The 17,926-nt window shown below is 47.0% G+C and overlaps 1 protein-coding gene across 6 annotated transcripts in view; it reads left to right on the top strand.

Moving 5' to 3' along the window:
* Nucleotides 1-17,197, top strand: part of PPP2R3A (protein phosphatase 2 regulatory subunit B''alpha) — a 56,263-nt gene extending 39,066 nt beyond the window's left edge. For all 6 annotated transcript variants that reach the window (XM_068201093.1, XM_068201095.1, XM_068201094.1 and 3 more), the window contains 8 exons: nt 2,007-2,093; nt 4,271-4,427; nt 5,934-5,982; nt 6,461-6,550; nt 7,519-7,694; nt 8,156-8,274; nt 9,022-9,128; nt 13,355-17,197. In XM_068201093.1, coding sequence (XP_068057194.1) covers nt 2,007-2,093; nt 4,271-4,427; nt 5,934-5,982; nt 6,461-6,550; nt 7,519-7,694; nt 8,156-8,274; nt 9,022-9,128; nt 13,355-13,445 — 876 coding nt within the window. In that variant the 3' untranslated portion in view covers nt 13,446-17,197. The remainder of the gene's footprint in view (nt 1-2,006; nt 2,094-4,270; nt 4,428-5,933; nt 5,983-6,460; nt 6,551-7,518; nt 7,695-8,155; nt 8,275-9,021; nt 9,129-13,354) is intronic.
* The last annotated feature ends 729 nt before the right edge of the window (nt 17,198-17,926 follow it).

Below are 17,926 nucleotides of genomic sequence, written 5' to 3'. Positions count from 1 at the left end.
GTGTTTAGAACCTGGAAAAGAAAAAGATAAGTACTGAGACTTTATAGTGAGATATATACTATGTACTGTCCATGGAAACTGGGCCGTTATTTGAACAATAAAGCCTTCACTGAGTGACTAGACATGGTAAGAGATGTGAAAAGAGATCCTGTTTTACCTCTGAATAGCTTTTTTTTTTTACAGATAGGTGAGGAGGAAGCAGATGGAACATCTTTATCAATGTGGTCTGGTAGACAAACAGTTTGTGTCACAAATGGGAATAGTTTGTTGTCTTCTACTACCCTGCAGGCAGGGGAAAAGAAGAATTACTGGTATGGGGTCCTGTTTCTGATTCTTGGGATTGCTATTTTTGAGTCCTTGGAATGGTGTGAACACCCTGTATTTTTAAGAGTTGCTACAAAGTTGTCAGGTGTGATAATGGGTGATGTGTGAGGTGAGACCACTCCAGTCTCTGAGCTCTTGTGCAAGCTGGAAGCAAAAGCCAAACAAAGTCCAGAAATAGAGACCAGAATGACAGTGGCTGCCAGAGGCATGAAAGAAGTAACAAACATTGTGCTTAAGACCAGAAAGGATCATTATGATTACCTAATCTGACATCTTATGCTGCAGAGGCCTCAGAACATTGCTCAGTGATTGCTACAGTTAGGATAGATCTGGTTTTTGGTCTGTTTTTAATTAAAATTACACCCAACTTTAACAGGATATCCACCTCTTAGGCCTGGAGTGATGAAGGGCCTGCAGTGTTACCAGAAGGTGTCACATTCAGCTAAGCCAAATCAATCAATTCTGTCTCTTCAGGATACATTTGAATCCTCTCATCATTCTTGCTGCTCTCAGAGTAGTGTGTGCCATCATCAATTGCTGTCTCACTGTCTATCTCAAACTTGGTTCTGGATCTGTTCTGGACCAAGAACCAGCACTTGTTTGACTGAGTCCAAAGATGGCCCTTCAGTAGTGATTGCCCACTTGAAACTAGTTCTGGCTAAAAGAGAAATCCATCCCTTTTAATCTGCTAGCTTGATGAATCCCTGAGCTCTTCACGTTGTTGTGTAAAGTTAATTTTTGTGTTGGAATAGTGTGCACTAAAGGTTACCAATGTGCTTACATGTTAGAGACATCAAAGGTTGGCAGTAGGTTTGGTCAACAAAATTTCAGTGCTGATAAGTCAAATTATTTCTATTCCTCCTTTCTCGTGCCAGTGATATTTATTTTTTGTTGTTTGCCCTGTTAGGTTTATTCTTGCATGTGCTTGGTCACACATTTGTTTTTCCCCACTCTGTGTGTTACTTGACAGCTGACAAGGAACAGATTGGGAAGGGCTGTTTACTTTTTTAAGGAGCTTGAGAGTGAGCTCAGTCTCACACTGGGAGCTGTTTGCTTTTGGCTTCTGAGAGTTCTGTGCCTCTCCCTCATGATTTTTGCTCACTTTCACCAGAGGCAGATCTGGAAAGGAGCCAAACAAGGTTAACACCTGCCCAAAATAATTGCAAACAGAACCTCTCCTGCTTGCTTTCAGCAGAGGCACTGGGAATACGAGGCATTGTTATAGTTACAATGGGTCAGACATTCACCGTGCCCTTCATTTACATGTGTTGCTTCCTCTGCAGGAACCAGAAGAATCAGAAGTATTTTTTTCCTCCCCTAGAACCCTATTTCATTGGGGATCAATGCAAACTACATCCCCTTAGACGTGAAAAACTCAAGTGATTCATCAGCACTTTGAGCATGTTTCCTGACATGAGTAATACATATGCATGCCCAAAGAGGTCAATTGAGAGCAGTGAAAATGTTTTCACACTGGAAAGGGATAATACTGTTTAAGAAGCAAATGTTGCTTTCAGACTGTGTAGTCAATTAAGGTTAGTAGTATCTACAGAAAAGATCCCAAAACAGTTTTCAGAAAGAGGTTTCCTTAGGATGAGTGAATAAACCAAGGTACTGCATTTAAATTCCCAAACTGCTGTGTTTCAGCAGTTGATTTCAAGAGCACTGTTCATTTGTTGCAGGTTATCCAGAGGATATTCTACACAGTCAATCGATCCTGGTCGGGGAAGATCACTCTAACAGAGCTGAGGAAAAGCAACTTCCTGCAAGTACGTGGGTTTCTGTGGGAGCAGGCTCCAGAGTGCAGCAGCATTCCTTGTTCCTGTGGCTGAGTGGTGAGGGAGCTGCACCTGGGCTGCAGTGGGATGAGCCAGGAGTCTGCTGGGGCTACTGGAGGCGCTGTGTCTGAGTTGAGATGAGAAGAGCAAGGACAGGAATGGCCCCAGGGCACTGAGAGAAGGTCAGGGCATGACTGTTTTCCTGCTCTGAGGCCACATGGAGCAGCAGCCTGGCTCCTGGTCCAGACAGCAGGAAGGGAAGCAGGACATGGCATTGCACCCATGTGAAGTGGCTCACAAGCAGCCAAGAAGAGCTGCAGGAGTGGCAGGGGTAGGAGAGCCAATTTCCTGCCTCCTAGGCAGCCCTCAGCCCACTGACAGCTGGTCAGGAATATCTCTGCAAATGCAGGATGAGGCACCTCAGGAGCTGATCTCCACAGGATAATGAATGGAGCTTAGTTCTCGTTCCAGTGCCTGCAATGTGTCCTTATGTCAGGATTTGGATCTCTGTCCTCTTTGTGTTTTGTCCAAAAGAGCACCCGGTTAAGACTGTCTCAGGCTGCTCATGTCCAGCCCAACCTAAAGAGCCAGAAAATCTTGAGCTGAAAGGTGAAGGACTGGCTAAAACAGTGATATTTCCCTCCTGTGTCCTGTGCCCTTGCAGGTGTAGTGTGCTGTCTTCCTCAAACCCCTCAAGTATAAATTCACATTCTTCCTCTTTGCAGACATCATCTCCCCTATTTGACCCCATCAGCTAATGGAAAAATGAGTGCTCCTTTGAATTGGTTCATGCCAGTCCAAGTCCTGGGACCCCTGTTCCTTTCCAACCTCTGTTACAAATAAATCTTCCAGGATTATCCTGTATCTTTATTCATTCATTTTCTCCCTTTAAACATTCTCTCGATTTTTCTTCTTTCATATCTACTCTGCCTTTCCTCTCCTGCAGCAGGGAAGTTCAGCTCCTTGCTGCATGTCTAAATGGCATCTTTGGGTGTGATCTACAAAAGAAAAAAAAATAGTTATGGCAAAAGCTCCCCAGTGATTGTCATCTGTAAGGAGAGAGAGAGACAAGTCTGGAGAGGCCAGTGAGTGATGGATCAAAGGTGTTGGGACTTGGGTGTCAGCAAGTCAGAATAGTGCAGGTCTGGCAATGCCATCCTGTTATCCCTGCCAGAATGTCACTGAACCTGGTGGATAGCAGGTGGATGTGAGAGTTTTCTTTGGATTCAGTTGGATTCCTTGGATGTGGAGGTGGCTGGAAGTTGGTATTGAAATACCAGTGCCAACACATAACACAGCATCTGTTTTTATGGTTATGGGTAGCAGGGCCAGTGAGCCTGCCTGCCTGCCTGGGGACACCAGGACCCTTGGGAGAGGCTGGGAGGGCAGGAGGGGCCAGGCCTGCAGCTCACTGGAGCCATGATTTATTAGACAAGAAGGCTTCTGGTGCCTTGTGGCCTCAGCACCAAGAAGAAAAGTAGGGAGGTGGCACTGGGAAATGTGCAAATGCCCTCTTGTTGCTAGGAAGGACAGGGAGGTATAAAGTGGGAATGAAACATGGATATTAGCACTAAATGTTTCCTAGTAAGACATGTCAACAGATGTTATGGTTGGAAATCTGTCTGAGCCTCCCAGTTAAACCAGAATGATTCCTGCAACAGCACTGGGAAGTCAGTGTGATTAGTTTGGGGTCCATCCCTCCTGTCCCTGGTGCGAGTCTGGAACAAGATTTGGTTTTGCCCTTCAAGAGGCAGACAGGGATGTGTGATGTGTAAAGACATACCTCAGGTCCTGTGGAAGACTGTGGACTTGCTGCTGGAAGTGGCTCTAAGAGTCTGTGGTGCAGGTCAGGATTGTTTCCCAGACCATGGATCCCAGCTGACACAGCAGTTTGTGTTCCTATTTCTCTGCCTCACTCTTCATTAGAGCTGAAAATGAGCAAAAGTTGTTAACAGGAGTGGCAGAGATGTGCTAAGCAGGATGGCCAAGCCAGGTGCTCTGTAAGTGCCTGCTAAGGAATACTGCAACCACATCTCTGGGGAAAGGCTGCACTTCAGGTTAGTTCTCAGGGCTGTGTTCACCCAGCTTCCTGAGAAACTGGGGCACTTCAGCTGCTGAGTTGCCTCTTCATCCAGCTTTGATTTCCCACTGTATTTGTACCCTTTCAGACTCTTGCTCTCTTGGAAGAAGAGGATGACATAAATCAGATCACAGATTACTTCTCCTATGAGCACTTTTATGTCATATACTGCAAATTCTGGGAGCTGGATACTGACCATGACCTTTACATCAGCCAGAAGGACCTGGCTAGGTACAGTGATCAAGGTATGCTGCCTGCAAATGTGGCGAGGGCATTGCTGAAAACAGAATGTTCCTACTGAAGACTAAAGCCTGCCTTTAATTTGCTTAATTTGATGCCTCAGAAAAAGTTTTAATGTAGCCACCCATCTCTTAAATAAATGTTGCTTTAGAGAAGGAGTTGTACAAGCTTAGACACGGAGAACTGCAGGACACGCTTTTTTCTGCATGAGTAGCTACAGATGGAGCTTCTGTTCATGTGTGGGTCACTGCCAGGAGGATAGGCTAAAATAATGTCCTGAAACTTGTTTATTACTTACTGGGGGCTTTGCAGGAACTTGGAAGTAGGGACCAGAAGGATAAGCCCATGGGAGCTTCAGAGACTGTTGAAGAGCAATCTAGTTATGCGTGAGAGGAATCCAGAGTCCAGTGAAGCTTGGGGGATTTCAGCTTGCAGATGGACTCTGGAGAGTATCTCTTCAGTTCACAATAGAACCTCCTTTCCAGAAGTTATGCTCTTTGTTTTGGTAGGTTCAAGTGCCATAGATAAATTAATGGAATACAAATCCTCAAAGGGCTAAAACACCCATGTGTTCCAAGTGCAGGCATTTATGGAGAGGCCATGGGGGTTCTGGGGAAGCGTGGCAGTCACAGGACTCAGGAGTTTTGATCATAGGCTGGGTGGGTGGGGATGGAAGAGTGCCTCCTATGGGATGGGTGATCTGGGAGATTGGTCCCTGCTGGGAAACTGCAGTGTGGAAAGGACTGTTTGTTGCACAGGAGGCTTGAGAGCCCTGAGGTGCTGGGGGAAGCCAAGGATTAAGGGGAGAAACCACGGGGTGCAGTGCCCAGCAGCCTGTCAGCTGTGCCAGGGCACCTGAGGGGTGGGGCAGGCTGGGTCTGCCTGGCTGCAGTGCCAGAACTGTGCCTGGACCACAGGAGTGTAGAAGGAGTCCAGGTGGGGCTCAGCTGCCTGGGGTGGTGAGGTCACTGTGCAAATCCTGCCCAGAGCCGGTACCTGCTGCTTGGCTTGTGCTCTGCCATGACAATATCCCACATACCTCCTGGCTGGCAGAGCCTCACCTTTATGCTGCTGTTTCATTGTCTTCCCTGCAGCATGGTTGCCACAGCCTGTCCTTTCCTCAAAAGTGTTTTGTAGGGATTTGATGTGTCATTTTTGCTTGATAACTGAGCTTCTTTTGCAGTACACACTGGGATAGTCTTCTTCTTCCATGTGACAAATCCTACTGCAGCAAAGTAGGAGTAGCATGCCCATTTCCAAGGATCCAGATAACAGTTGCCATCTTTGTGGGACACTGGGGTGATTGGAAGGATACAAAGGCAGACACAGTAGGAGAATCATCTTGGGGTTTTAGAAAATGCTGCTAAACAGAGGGTGGTTAGACAGACAGTGTAGTTAGAGCCTTCTTTTAAAAATGGGAAGGGGTTTTGTGTGGATTCAGCATGAACAACTGATTGTAGTTGTTGCTGTGAGCTGTAGCTTCATTTTCTCCGTGTTTTCCTTGGTTCCAGCTTTGTCAAACAGGATCATTGAGCGGATATTCAGCGGTGCTGTGGTGAGGTAAGGAGTAGCACACTGCTTGGGGGAAGAAGTGAAGGCATTTTCTGCCAGGCTGAGAAATACAACTTATTCTCAGAAACGCCCCTGATCAGAATGGTTTCCAAGAGGGTGCTCCAGCTGGAGCTGCCTGAACATGGAGCAAGACTTCTGGGTAACTTAAGAAAACAAAGTAAAAATCCCACAGGATGGGATAAGTGGGCATAGCTGGAAAACATGGCACAAGGATAGCTGGAGAGCACTGATTTGAAGTCTCTGAAAAGGGATGTGCTGTGGGAGGGGATGTGGCAGATGAGCTTCAGCTCTGCAGTGATAAAAGGCAGCAAATGCTCTACCTGGTACTGCAGGGTACCAGAGTACTGGCTAAATAGGTGACAGTGCCCCATTTTCGCTCGCTAATGATTTGAAAAATATCTTGGACATCTTGAGTGTTTAGGGATCTGGTGATTTTAAATTATTCTTTTTCTGCCATGTCTTCTAGAGGCACTGAAGTTCAAAAGGAAGGGCGCATGAGTTACGCGGATTTTGTGTGGCTCTTGATTTCAGAGGAAGACAAAAGGAGTGCTACAAGGTGAGACTGATTTCTGTGGATTAGTAAAATCACTGAGATGAGCAAATAAGGTATGGAAACTTCTGTGACCTACCACTTTCTACAGGAGAGAGCAGCTTGGGGTCTGGAGGTTGTTAGGAAGAAAACATCTTACTGGTAATGGTTGGTCAAATCATTTGCCTTTCTTGAGGAAAACTTGTATAGAAGCAGAGTTTTCTTGTGATTTTAATGTCTTGGTAGTCACCAGTGCCTTTGATGACCTCATGTCATGAGGCACGGGCTCTGAGCACACACTCCTGAGGTGTGATGGCAGCAGTCGGGCACATCCCTTCACAGGTGGAGTGGGTGTGTGAGGAGGGTTTGTGGGGAAACTTCACTGTGGCACTTTGTAAAACCTGCCTGTGGCTTGGTTTGTACAGCCAGGAGGAGACTGCTGTGCAGAGATGATCCAGGTGTGTATGTGAGCATTAGCACAAGGAATCTTAACACATAACAAGAGAAGAAGAACCCAGAACTGCAGGCTTGGACCCTCCAGAGGGGAAGAGGGATGCAGAGTGCAGCTGCCCGAGAGCTCTGCCTTGTGTATAAAGGAACAAATGAGTGCATGACACAGCCGCCTTGTCTCTCACCAAGGTCCCTGCAGTGTCCTGGGCTCAGAGCTGGCTCTATTTGGCCATCTCTTGCTGGTGGGTCAGGCAGGGACTCCCTGCCCTACATGTGCTCCCCTTGGGCTGCAGCACAGTGAACACAGGGTGCAGGTGAGACAGGTAATGAGTGTGGCTGTGCTGCTCACAGCCACCTGGGGGACTAACAGGTGCTTGGAGTGTTGGCCTGTGCCCTGACCCTTCCCAATGTGTCTTGTCACCCCTGGGTTTATGCCAGGCTGTGGCAGAAGAGCCTTGGGGGTGGGTAGGGAGAATGTGCAGTGCTGCAGTCTCTGCTGTGTGGATGTCCCAGTGCAGTCTGCAGTGTCCCTGCTGTGTTCCCAGCATCGAGTACTGGTTCCGCTGCATGGACCTGGATGGGGACGGGGTGCTGTCCATGTACGAGCTGGAATACTTCTATGAGGAGCAGTGTGAGCGCATGGAGGTGATGGGCATAGAGCCTCTGCCCTTCCAGGACCTGTTGTGCCAGATGCTGGACCTCGTTAAGCCAGAGAGGGAAGGTAAGTCCTGTTTAGGCAGAGCTTTCATTCCCTTTCATTTGTGGGAACTGAGAAGGTAAAGCCACTGTGAAACCCATCTACAGGCAGAGCCCTGTGTGAGAGTCGCAGGGCAGAAGTTACTGCACGTTGGGCCATGATGTTGTGCATCAGGAGGGCTGAAATACTAAAACAAGAGAGCTTGTCAATTAACCGCCTGGGACTGAATCAATGATTCTTGTGTGCTGACAGTCTACACTGTAAAATTGAACCATCCCCATTCACACGCCTCCATATTTCACATGAATGTCAAAGGCCTCCATATGTATGTGAGATTTAAGCTTAATAAACACACCCATTTATTGAATAATGTTAAAATCTTTGACTGACTTGGGAAGGAATTTTGTGCTATTGAAGCCTACTGGTGTTACAGTTAAAACCTTTGTAAGACCTCAGTAACACAACCATGGGGGGTTTTTCTGTAGGAAGAGTAACCTTGCGAGACCTGAAGAGGTGCAGAATGGCTCATGTGTTCTTCAACACCTTCTTCAATTTAGAGAAATATCTGGACAATGAACAGAGGGATCCCTTTGCAGTGCAAAAGGTATAAATCACCTTTGTTTCTAAATAAGGAAATCTCACAGTCATCTTTGGAGTGCTCCTGGATATAGGGAAATCCAGCTGAGTAAAAGAACACTTTTTTTCACAAGTACAGCTTATTGATTGTCTCCCAGAAGCCTCTTATCTACTCAAAGTACAGAAAAGTGGAGGGGATGCCGAAACCAGCTCTGATTCCCTCACAGTTGTTCCCACATAATCTGCAACAGAAACTTTGTGGTTCCATGATTCAAGGCTTAAATACATCCCAAGACAGAACCACTTGGTTTGTTTGCTTAAACTGGATCATCATAAAAGCAGTCAAGTGGGACCAGGGGGATAGCTTGCTATCCCCATCCTGTAGTAAATGGCAGAGGGCCAGGTACTTACAGAGGTGTTCCTGTAATCTTCTCTAAAACTTGCCCTAACTCAGCAAACTGTAAAGAGTCCCTCAAAAGATCAGTTACAATTAACCTTTGATGGACAGATTTGAAACCACTGAGTTCTTCTGTCTCGTATGGAGTGCACAAACTGAGCTAGAGCACAGCAAGTGTGTGGTGGTTGCATTTCTGAAGTGGAGCTCAGGTCACATGCTGAGCTTTACAGACCCTGAGAGGTATTTTTTCATAGTCCTTTATGTGCAGATGTTAAAACACTCCAAGATGGTTGTAACTTTCTCAGTTAAGGCAACTTTTGCCTGGCTGTTTCCATCCATTCTTTACTACCCTGGAGGCTGACTGTGTGATCTCTTTAGGACATGGACAGCGACAGCCCTGAGCCCTCAGACTGGGACAGGTATGCGGCTGAGGAGTACGAGATCCTGGTGGCCGAGGAGTCTGGCAATGAGCAGCTCCAGGAGGGGTGAGCACGGGCCTGGCACTACCCTGGGCACTGCCCTGGGCACACACGGCTGCCTCCAGCTGGGCTCTGATGGGGGCACGTGCTGCCACTGCCAGCACAGGGGGTGCAGCAGTGGGGTGAGCATTTGGACTGCACTCTGGAGCACGCGAGGCCCAGGACAGCTGCTCCTACAGCAGGAGTGGAGTAGTACTGGGGGGCAGCCCCTTGGATCAGCTGCACACATCTGTGAAGGGGGGGAAAAGGCAAAGCCTATTTGTTTTGGTCACCATACAAAAATAGAGATCAAAAGACTTTTGCTGGTCTTGGCCGTGTATTGACCATGTCACACTGTCATAGATTAGAAGCTGTAGCTCTGTTACATTTATTATACCTAGCAGAGACTTTCTTTAGTCCAACTTTGTCTATTGGTCTGTGCTCTTTGTAAGTAATACTTCAATATTTTCATTAATTTACTAAGTTTGTTGAGACTTTTTTTTAAACATTTGGTTTCTTCAATACCTACACTCAGTTTTCAGCCTTCTGTAAGATTCTGGACAGACACATCAGCTATCTTTAGCCAGTGAATTTAGGCAGAGCAGTTGTTCCAGAACTTCTCTGTGGGCAAGGGCTTCCTGCAGATAAATGGAGACTGAGTCTAATCTTTCTTTAGATTTGTATCTGTGTTGGCATCTTCTTGAGAATATTTCTTTCGACCACCCAAAGAATGCTTACCCTGTGTTGATCCTGCTTGATTCAGGATTGCATCCAGTCTTAAGCAGTACTTATAGAGCCAGTAGAGTATTGAGAAGATTGCATCATTTTCAAAATTTCCCACACTGGAAATTGTTTGAGATAACAGTAGCACCTACTAATTTGCCACAGAGATTTGCAAAGCTATTGAGAGCTGTTCCCCTCTCTGCCTGTGCACCCAAACAGCAACAGGCTGTTCCCTCAGCCTCTCTGTGCTGTCTGGCCTTCACAATGGAAGATGGGGTAGGGCAGGATGGAAGATGAAATTGCTGCATTGCCTGCAGCTGCTTTGCAACACCTGTGTCCTCAGCACAGAAAAGAAACAGGAGGCTGCCATTAAAGCTTCATGCAGGACCATGAATTCCCAAAGTCACCAAAACCAGGGGAGGAGTGCCAGGTGATGTCAGATTTTTGAAGTTGGTCTGAAGCAGCTCTGTGTCTTCCTGCAAAGAGCATGTCAGCAACCTGGCTGCTAGCTTTTAAGAGCCCCTGAAAAGCTCTGTAGTCATGGCAGCAGGATTAGATCTCATTTGTAGAGCATAGCAACAGACCACGAAGGAAAAAAGAAAGGAAAAAGAAAAACAAAGAGCTGGATGCCCAGACAAAGTTGCCAGAAAGAGCCATTGAGTTTTTGCACATACATTATTTCTGCTGTGTTTTGAGGATGACAGGAACAGGGAGCGGGGACAGAACCAAGACAATTCCTGGTGAGCTCTGGGAGAGACTGGAAGATTTTTGGCTAAGTTAGCTGGCAGAACATGAAATATGGTCTTTGTCTTATGAATACATTTGAAAACAACCATCATTCAGCAATCACAGATGCATTAATGAGTGTGTCCCACTACTATGATTAGCCCTGTCCCTGCTTCTCTGGAAAGAAAGTTTCTAAAGCCAGTCAGTCTAAAGCTGAGGCATGCCCAGGCTGAGCCCAGGAGAGAGCCCTGCTCCCAGAACGGGAATCTCATCAAGGCAGTGGATAGTCCACAGATACTTCCAGGATGCTGGACTCCATTGAGAGCTGCAGTCATCAAAAATAAGAGGAAGGTCTTGTCATGCTCGAGACAACAATAAAGCATCGCATTTCACTGGAAGCCTCAGCTGGTCTGAGCTCTTCCCAGCCACACTCTGCTCTCTGACCTGTGTGGGATTCCACAGAGAGAGGCTGTCCCTGGGGAATGGATACTCACACTGCTCTCTGGAGGCAGCACCAACAGCTGGCTCTGGCCAGCACAAGCCTTTGATGCAGATACAAACCTTGGTTTTGCAGCAAGCCAAGCCTTCCCTGCAGGGCAGGCGCAGCAGTGCTTGGTTCTTGTCCCAGAACTCAGCCTCAGCCAGCTGATAGACACTGAAACCATCATTGCCTTCAGGGAAAGAGACATTCTGCAAGGGAAGGAAAGGAAGGAGGAAGAGCATCTTTTATCAGCTGCTGGTGGGAAAACGTCCTCTAAGCAACAGGGAGCCAGGGCACAATGCAGAGCATCCTGCTCAGAGTGGAGAGGGGGAACAGAGGCATAGGATCAGAGGATGTTGATTTAGGCAGCTTAGACATTGTTCTTGTCTCCCTCCAGTTGTCTGATGGCTCAGCTGCTCCATTCCCAGAACCCAGCAGTGTGAGGAAGGGAAAGAGGGAACAAGGACATTGTTGAGCCACCCAGAGCCAAAATGTGTGTTTGCCAGAAGGAAGGGCAAAGAATTCCCTGGAGTAATTTCCCTCCTCTGAACAGCCTAGGGTTGCCACAGTTGAGTTTAAGGAATGGGTATTTAACCTACACAAGCCCATATTTGTTTTCATGGGACTGAAGCTGTGAAACTGCCCTGGGGGGAGAGCAAGGATTGACTACCTTTAGTGCTAATCTTGTTCAAAAGCATCCCAGAGAAGCTCCTAAGCTATAAAGGTGGAAAGCATTTATTCCAGGATGGAAAAGGCAGGCACTGTTGAGCCTTAAGGAGCAAACCAGTGCAGTGGGAAAGTAACTCACTGGGAAAGGACAGTGGGAAGTCCTTCGGAAGAAGACGTGAGAGGGTTTAGTGCAGAAACAAAAGATGCCTGAAGAAAAAGATTACAATGGATCTCCAGCTGCACATTCCCCTGGTGACTGTGCAGTGCAGGGAAGAAGCCGTGTTCCATTTGTAGGAGAGAAAGGGACAAGGCTAACAGAAGGTGGTAGAATTGGAGGACAAAGAGATACAAAAGGAACATTCTAAGAACAGTAGTCAAATGGCAATACAAAGTTTTCCTCAGCTGCATCCTTTAAACCCAGGAGAGATTAGAGAAGCTGAGGCACCTGCAAACATTCCCTATCCATTCCTGATGGGAGAGGCAGGGCAACACAAGCCCCCACAGGCACCATTGAGGCAAGAAGGGTGCAAATTGCACATATTTTGGCAACCTTGCACATGTGGTCAGAAGAGGTTTGGTGCAGGATCCAGACCAGACCATTGTTTCCCTTCTCCCACTAATGCAAGAATCCAGAAGGTGGCAGAATTACTAAGCAGGTGCTTTCCTTATGGAAGAGAGAGGACAGTGTTCTCCAGGAATGTCTGGGCTGGTCTCCCCTGCACACAGGGAGCATCCTGTCTAACAGCAGGACAGACCCTGACACCCTCCCAAGGGTTTGCTGTGCTTGCATATGGGTCAGCCAAGGGAAAAACACCACAGGAGGGCATAGACAACTCCTTCCTGGCACATCCATGCTGGGCTATCAAAGGAGTTCACCTTTTTGCAGACCAGTTTACCACTGAACACAAGAGCCGTTCCTGTCCTGGCCATTGGAGCACAAATGCTCCAGCATTTCCTTTGTGAGCAACCTTGCTTTAGAACAAAAGGAAGAACTTTAATTTCTTGGGAGCCCTGCAAAACTAACCCATAGTGTGCTGTGACTGAAGGGAAACATCTTAAAAACTTCATTTCTTGGGACTAGGAATGAGCTGAGAGCCCCAGAGCGATATCCTGTGCTGCCAGTCATGGAACCCAGCCAGCCTGGATAGTGAGCAGGAGCTGGGAATTCCCACCAAACCTCCTCAGACCATAAATGCTCAGTCCTGGATATCAAACTTCCAACTGAGGGAGAGAGGAACATAAAAGCATGGCCACGATTGTTCTGTGTCTGTCAAAACACACCTCAGCCAGAAGATGCTTTGAACCAGGCGTTTCTGAGCCAAGGCTCCTCTGGGGCCCAGGGCTGTGCTTGGATTACTTTATTTCTCCACTGAACTATCGAGGCTCTGGGAGTTCCTGACAATTGTTACTGAAGCTGGATTCAAATTTTCTAATGCTGAACACCAGTGAGAGCAGGCTGGATGGGAGCACAGATCCATGTCTGCTGTCAGAGTACTGATGACTCCCACCCTCTTCCCCATGCCTCAGGAATCTCCTCCTCAAGGTTCACCTCTCACATGCTGCTGCATTTTAGCCAGCTGACTTAGTAACCACTGAAGTAACAGCCCTGAAAACCAAAATACAGCTTTTAAAGACACACCTTTTTTCTTTGCAGATCATGTGAAGATGACTATGACACAGATGAAGTCTTACCTCCCCCTGAAACTGGAGACAAGTCAGACAAGCTAATTATCTCAGATCTCTGAGCATAGAGAAGTGGAAGACAGCCCATGTCTTTCAAACTGGATAGCATTCAGTCCCAAGGCACTTGGGGGTTTTCCTTAAATCTGTCATTGGAACAATGTGCTTTATTTTGTACACTGAAACTTGAGACCCCTTTTTGTCTTCCTGTGTAATTGCAATAAGGTAATTTCTATGAAAAGGCTTTTTACAATGTGTTATTGTGCACACTCACTGAAAATGGTGATTGCACCTTGTTTCATTTATATATAAATTCTGTTATGTCCCCAGATGTGCAATAAATGCCAGCATCTAATGATTGTAACAGCTGCATGCAACATCTATAGTGGTCATTTCTCAGTTCTGTGCTGTGCCACTCTGGCCCCTTGGCTTTACACCAGGAGTGACAAAAGAGCTGCCAAATTAACTTCAATGTGTGTCTAGAAATCTTTTAAAACACAGGTCACAGTGAAGTTCTTTTTTTCCTTCCTGTCCTGGAAACAAAGGGAACGTGCCTGTGCATGGGGAGATGAAGTCCCTTTGCCCCCAGCTCTTCCACTGGCTGCTGGACTGTTTCACTGCTGTGGATCTGTGAGCAGTTTCAGCACTACACCACATCATGTTCTCTAGGAATTTGAGACCCAGTTACCTGTTCTAGTCCTGTGTCCCCTCCTGTGCTGATCTGCCTCTGGCCAGAGCTTTGTCTGTGTAGATTTCTACTTTGTAGAAGTGTTTTGCAGAGTATTTACAGCAAATACAGATCTCTGCTGTTCAGCCACTGTGTTGAGACTGCTGTGCCTGGTGTGCACCAGTTCCATCCATTCTTGTGTTCTCCTCTCCTGTAGCCTTCTTCAACCTCTATAACCAAGAGACTAAGCTGAGATAATGAAGAAAAAAACCAACCCCCTCTTTTAACTAGTAAAGGAATTAGTTTGTATTATTGCCAAAATTATTTTTTCTCCCAGGCTCAGGGAGGAAATGCTGTAACTAATGAATTCTTGCTTTAAGTGCAAAATTAAATGGACTTTCCCCCTAGAATCATGAGTGATACCTGTGCTCTCAGCACACACTGCTGCTGCAGCTGTCCCTTCTGGCCAGCAGGGACTGTGGTTCAGCGCAGGGATGATTAGAACAAATTCTTAATTTTAGCCCTCACATATGTACAAGCAGGTCTGGGCCTTTCCTTCTCAGCTGGGACAGGTCTGAGCCCTCCCAGCTGTGCCAGTCTGTGATGCTGGGCTGCTGTGTGTGCCCTGTATCTCCTGCTACCTCTCTCTGAGAGCCTCGAGCTGTGCCTCCTGCCAGGATTCCTGGGAGATGCCTGCCCCTGCTGCCAGCTGCCCTGCTGCCCTGCCTGGAGGCAGAGCGCACCCGGGCACTGCAGAACTCGTGTGTCCCCAGGGACAGGACGGGACTGGGTCCCTGCAGTGCCTCCAGGGGTCAGTATCCCAATGAGGACCGGGCTGATCACTCCAGTGCAGTCTGGGCTTTTCCAGGAGCCTCTGAAGCCCAAGGCCTGCCTGCCACTGCCCAGGGGGCTGTGCTGCTGCCTCCCTGGGGTCAGAACTCTCCCACGATCAAACTCGGGAAGAAAGGTTTCAGGTTGAACTGACCAGATGCATGCACACCCCCCAGGATCCTGGACTTGGTATTTGGGAAACTTCTGGATGCCCACACTGTTAGCAAAGGCCCTGCCAGGTGCCCTGCATCCCATAGTAATAGATGAAGCACGGAGCACCCTGACCAAACCAAGACAAGCCCCTGGAATGCAGCAAGCACACAGCATGTCTGGATCCCATCTCCATCACTGCCATAACCTTGAAGGGAAAACCTTCCCTGGGGGTGATTCCACAAATGCCCAAATGCAGAACCACCAAGGAACTGACTGCAGGAATGGACACAGGATGGAGGTCCCCCAGCTGCTGCTCCAGCCACGTTTTTCTGAGAAGAACCTGGGCACAGCAGGAGTTCACCCTTCACTCACTGCCATGGTCCAGAGGGGCCTTTCAGTTTGATGTCCCTTTACATCTCTCCAAAGACTAAGATTCCTCAAAAGGAACGAGAAGAACCCGACCCCCTTCTAGGCTGAAAAGGAACCCTCATGGTCCTCCAGCAGCAGCAGTACTGCAATGGCTTGTTTGCCAGTTCTGGAAAGCCTCAGTCACCCACCACTTCAGCGTCCTTCTTATCTGCCTTTTGCAGAGGGCCTTTAATTCCACTCATCCCTGAATTCAGGCTCCCACCTCACACCCCACCAGCCTGAACTGGTGCCTTTCTTTGCAGAAGTCAGACCCCAGAGTCTGGTAAAACTCACCAGCTGCCTTCCCGAGGTTTGGTTAAATAAATGGAGACAGGAAGCTGAAAGCTGCTCTGCTGAGCCCAAACCCAGCCCCTCTCCTTCAAACAGACATCCAGCACTGCTACAACAACATAGAGTGAGTTCAAACCCAATCCGTGCTTTCTGGTAGGTCAACACAAGCTAATCCAGAAAAAAAAAATAAACAATTTACAGCAAATATTTTGCATTCTATGTGAATAGAAGGACAAGCTGCAGAAGCCACTGCTTACTGTGGTGGCAGTGCAAAATCTGCAGTAATATTCCAGGAATGGAAATCCATTCTCTGTCCCTAAAGTACTTGAAAATAACCACAATTCAGCAGGCACACGTGCATTAATAGAGGAGGTGTTCTACACCCCACTTGTGACTTAGCTGCTCTGGATGGAAGGTTTGTAACTCTGCAGGATTTAAGTGAGGCAAATTTGGGAACTTCTGTCCTACTCCTTGCTTTTTTCTGGGATAGTCAAGGGTGCTTGTGTCCAGCCAGCAGAGCTGCTCAGCTGCAGTGAAGCAGCCCCAGAATCACTGCCCAAAAGATTTGCAGGAGTCCCTTGGCTCTGGCTCTGCCTCCTGACTCCATGTCAGTGCCACTTCAGATGTTGCATCCTGGGAAGGACACATCCTGCATTTTTCAGTGCACATCCAGCTCACACTGAAGGCTTTTTCCTTACAAGTAGTCAGAAAAGTGAGTAAAATTCAGTTTTGCATGATAAAAATATGATTGTGCTTGTTTCTAGTCTGCTTTTGTCTAGCAAATCGAAGCCTGTGTTCTTACAAACCCCTTGCTTTTTACTGTTGTATCACAAATATTTTCTCTCTGCAGTACTAAGACGGGAGGTATGGCTCAGTACTACTGCTGGAATGGTAGTAGTTGGATTTTTTCTCAGTAGTACTTGCTGCATCCCAGTTTTTGGCAGTGAACCCTGGGCACTGCTCCAGCTCCCCTCCTGCCTCCGAGGGGCAAGTGCTGCAGAACAGACATGGGCAGCAAAAGAGGGATTCCAAAGCCTTCCTGCTCTCCTGAACCAAGGATTTAACGAAGCTGACTCAAGACGCTCTAACCAAGGTACTGGGTTCAGTTTCTAAAACAAAATAGTCCTGAAAGACCAATGCTAAGTTCACTGAAATATCATTGTAACAGTATGGATTTGGCGTCTCTAGATCACTGTCTTGGGTCTATGCAAACAAAATTGAACCTCAGGGATGAGCATGAGGTACTGTAAGAAAAACATAAACAGAGCTTCCCCTTGTGTGCTCATCTTCTCACTGTATCACTGGGTGAGGGGGTTAGAAACTGAATATTTAATAATAATAATAAAAGTTCTCATACTTTGTAAAAGTAGTTTTGGAGACATTTTGTGGTGGCATGGTTTGCTCTTTGTATTTTTACTTTATATTCTTTTTTGGCAAATAAAGGACTTTTGAATTTAAAAAGGAAAACCTGTCTTGGTGGTGGGGTAGTGTTACTGCTCACTTCATCTCCAGCTGCTGTGCCAAACTCTCCTTCCCTGCTGTGGTGAGTTCACACCACCCAGCTACCTGCAAGCAAATACCTTCCAAAGCCAAAATTCCAGGCTTTCTTCTCAAAAATACTGGGATAAAGCAATCTGACCACTTACCTCCCTCACATCCGTGTCCTCACATGGAGCACTGTCCCTCTGATGACTTACCAAAACGTCCAACTCCCTCATTTCAACCTGTCTGAACAAAAGGAGATATCTCCTGGATCTTTTGCAAGTGGAATGAACAAGGGGAAAAAAAAGAAAGAAGATGAAAAAGAAAGGGAAAACTAGTAGTGCCTTTTCTAATTTACCTATATGCAAATGCTCAAGCAGCGTGTATGCAGTGTGTTGCTCTTGTATTGCTTCACCAAGGGGTGCCTAAATGTGTCTGTAGAACAGTCACCTTTGGGTGAGTTTCTTTAGGGTATCAAAAGCACTTCAATCTCTAAATTTAAACAGTTAAGACCAAAGACCTGCCTGTGATGTTCTTGGTAGTACCAGAAACAGCATCACCTACCTTTCAGAGGGGATTTCCTCAGCTGTGCCACACGCATGGAATGATCCTTACATAGGTGCTTGTTTGTATCTTTTCAGTTCTCCAATTTAGCAATCAAAAATCCTTTTCTAACTGATTTGCACAGAATTGAAATAAGAATTATCTGGGATG

The sequence above is a fragment of the Anomalospiza imberbis genome, chromosome 10, assembly GCF_031753505.1.
Source record: "Anomalospiza imberbis isolate Cuckoo-Finch-1a 21T00152 chromosome 10, ASM3175350v1, whole genome shotgun sequence".
Classification (NCBI taxonomy): Eukaryota; Metazoa; Chordata; class Aves; order Passeriformes; family Viduidae; genus Anomalospiza; species Anomalospiza imberbis.
Note: the sequence above shows the minus strand (reverse complement) of the source record. Positions and strands in the feature narration are given on the sequence as shown.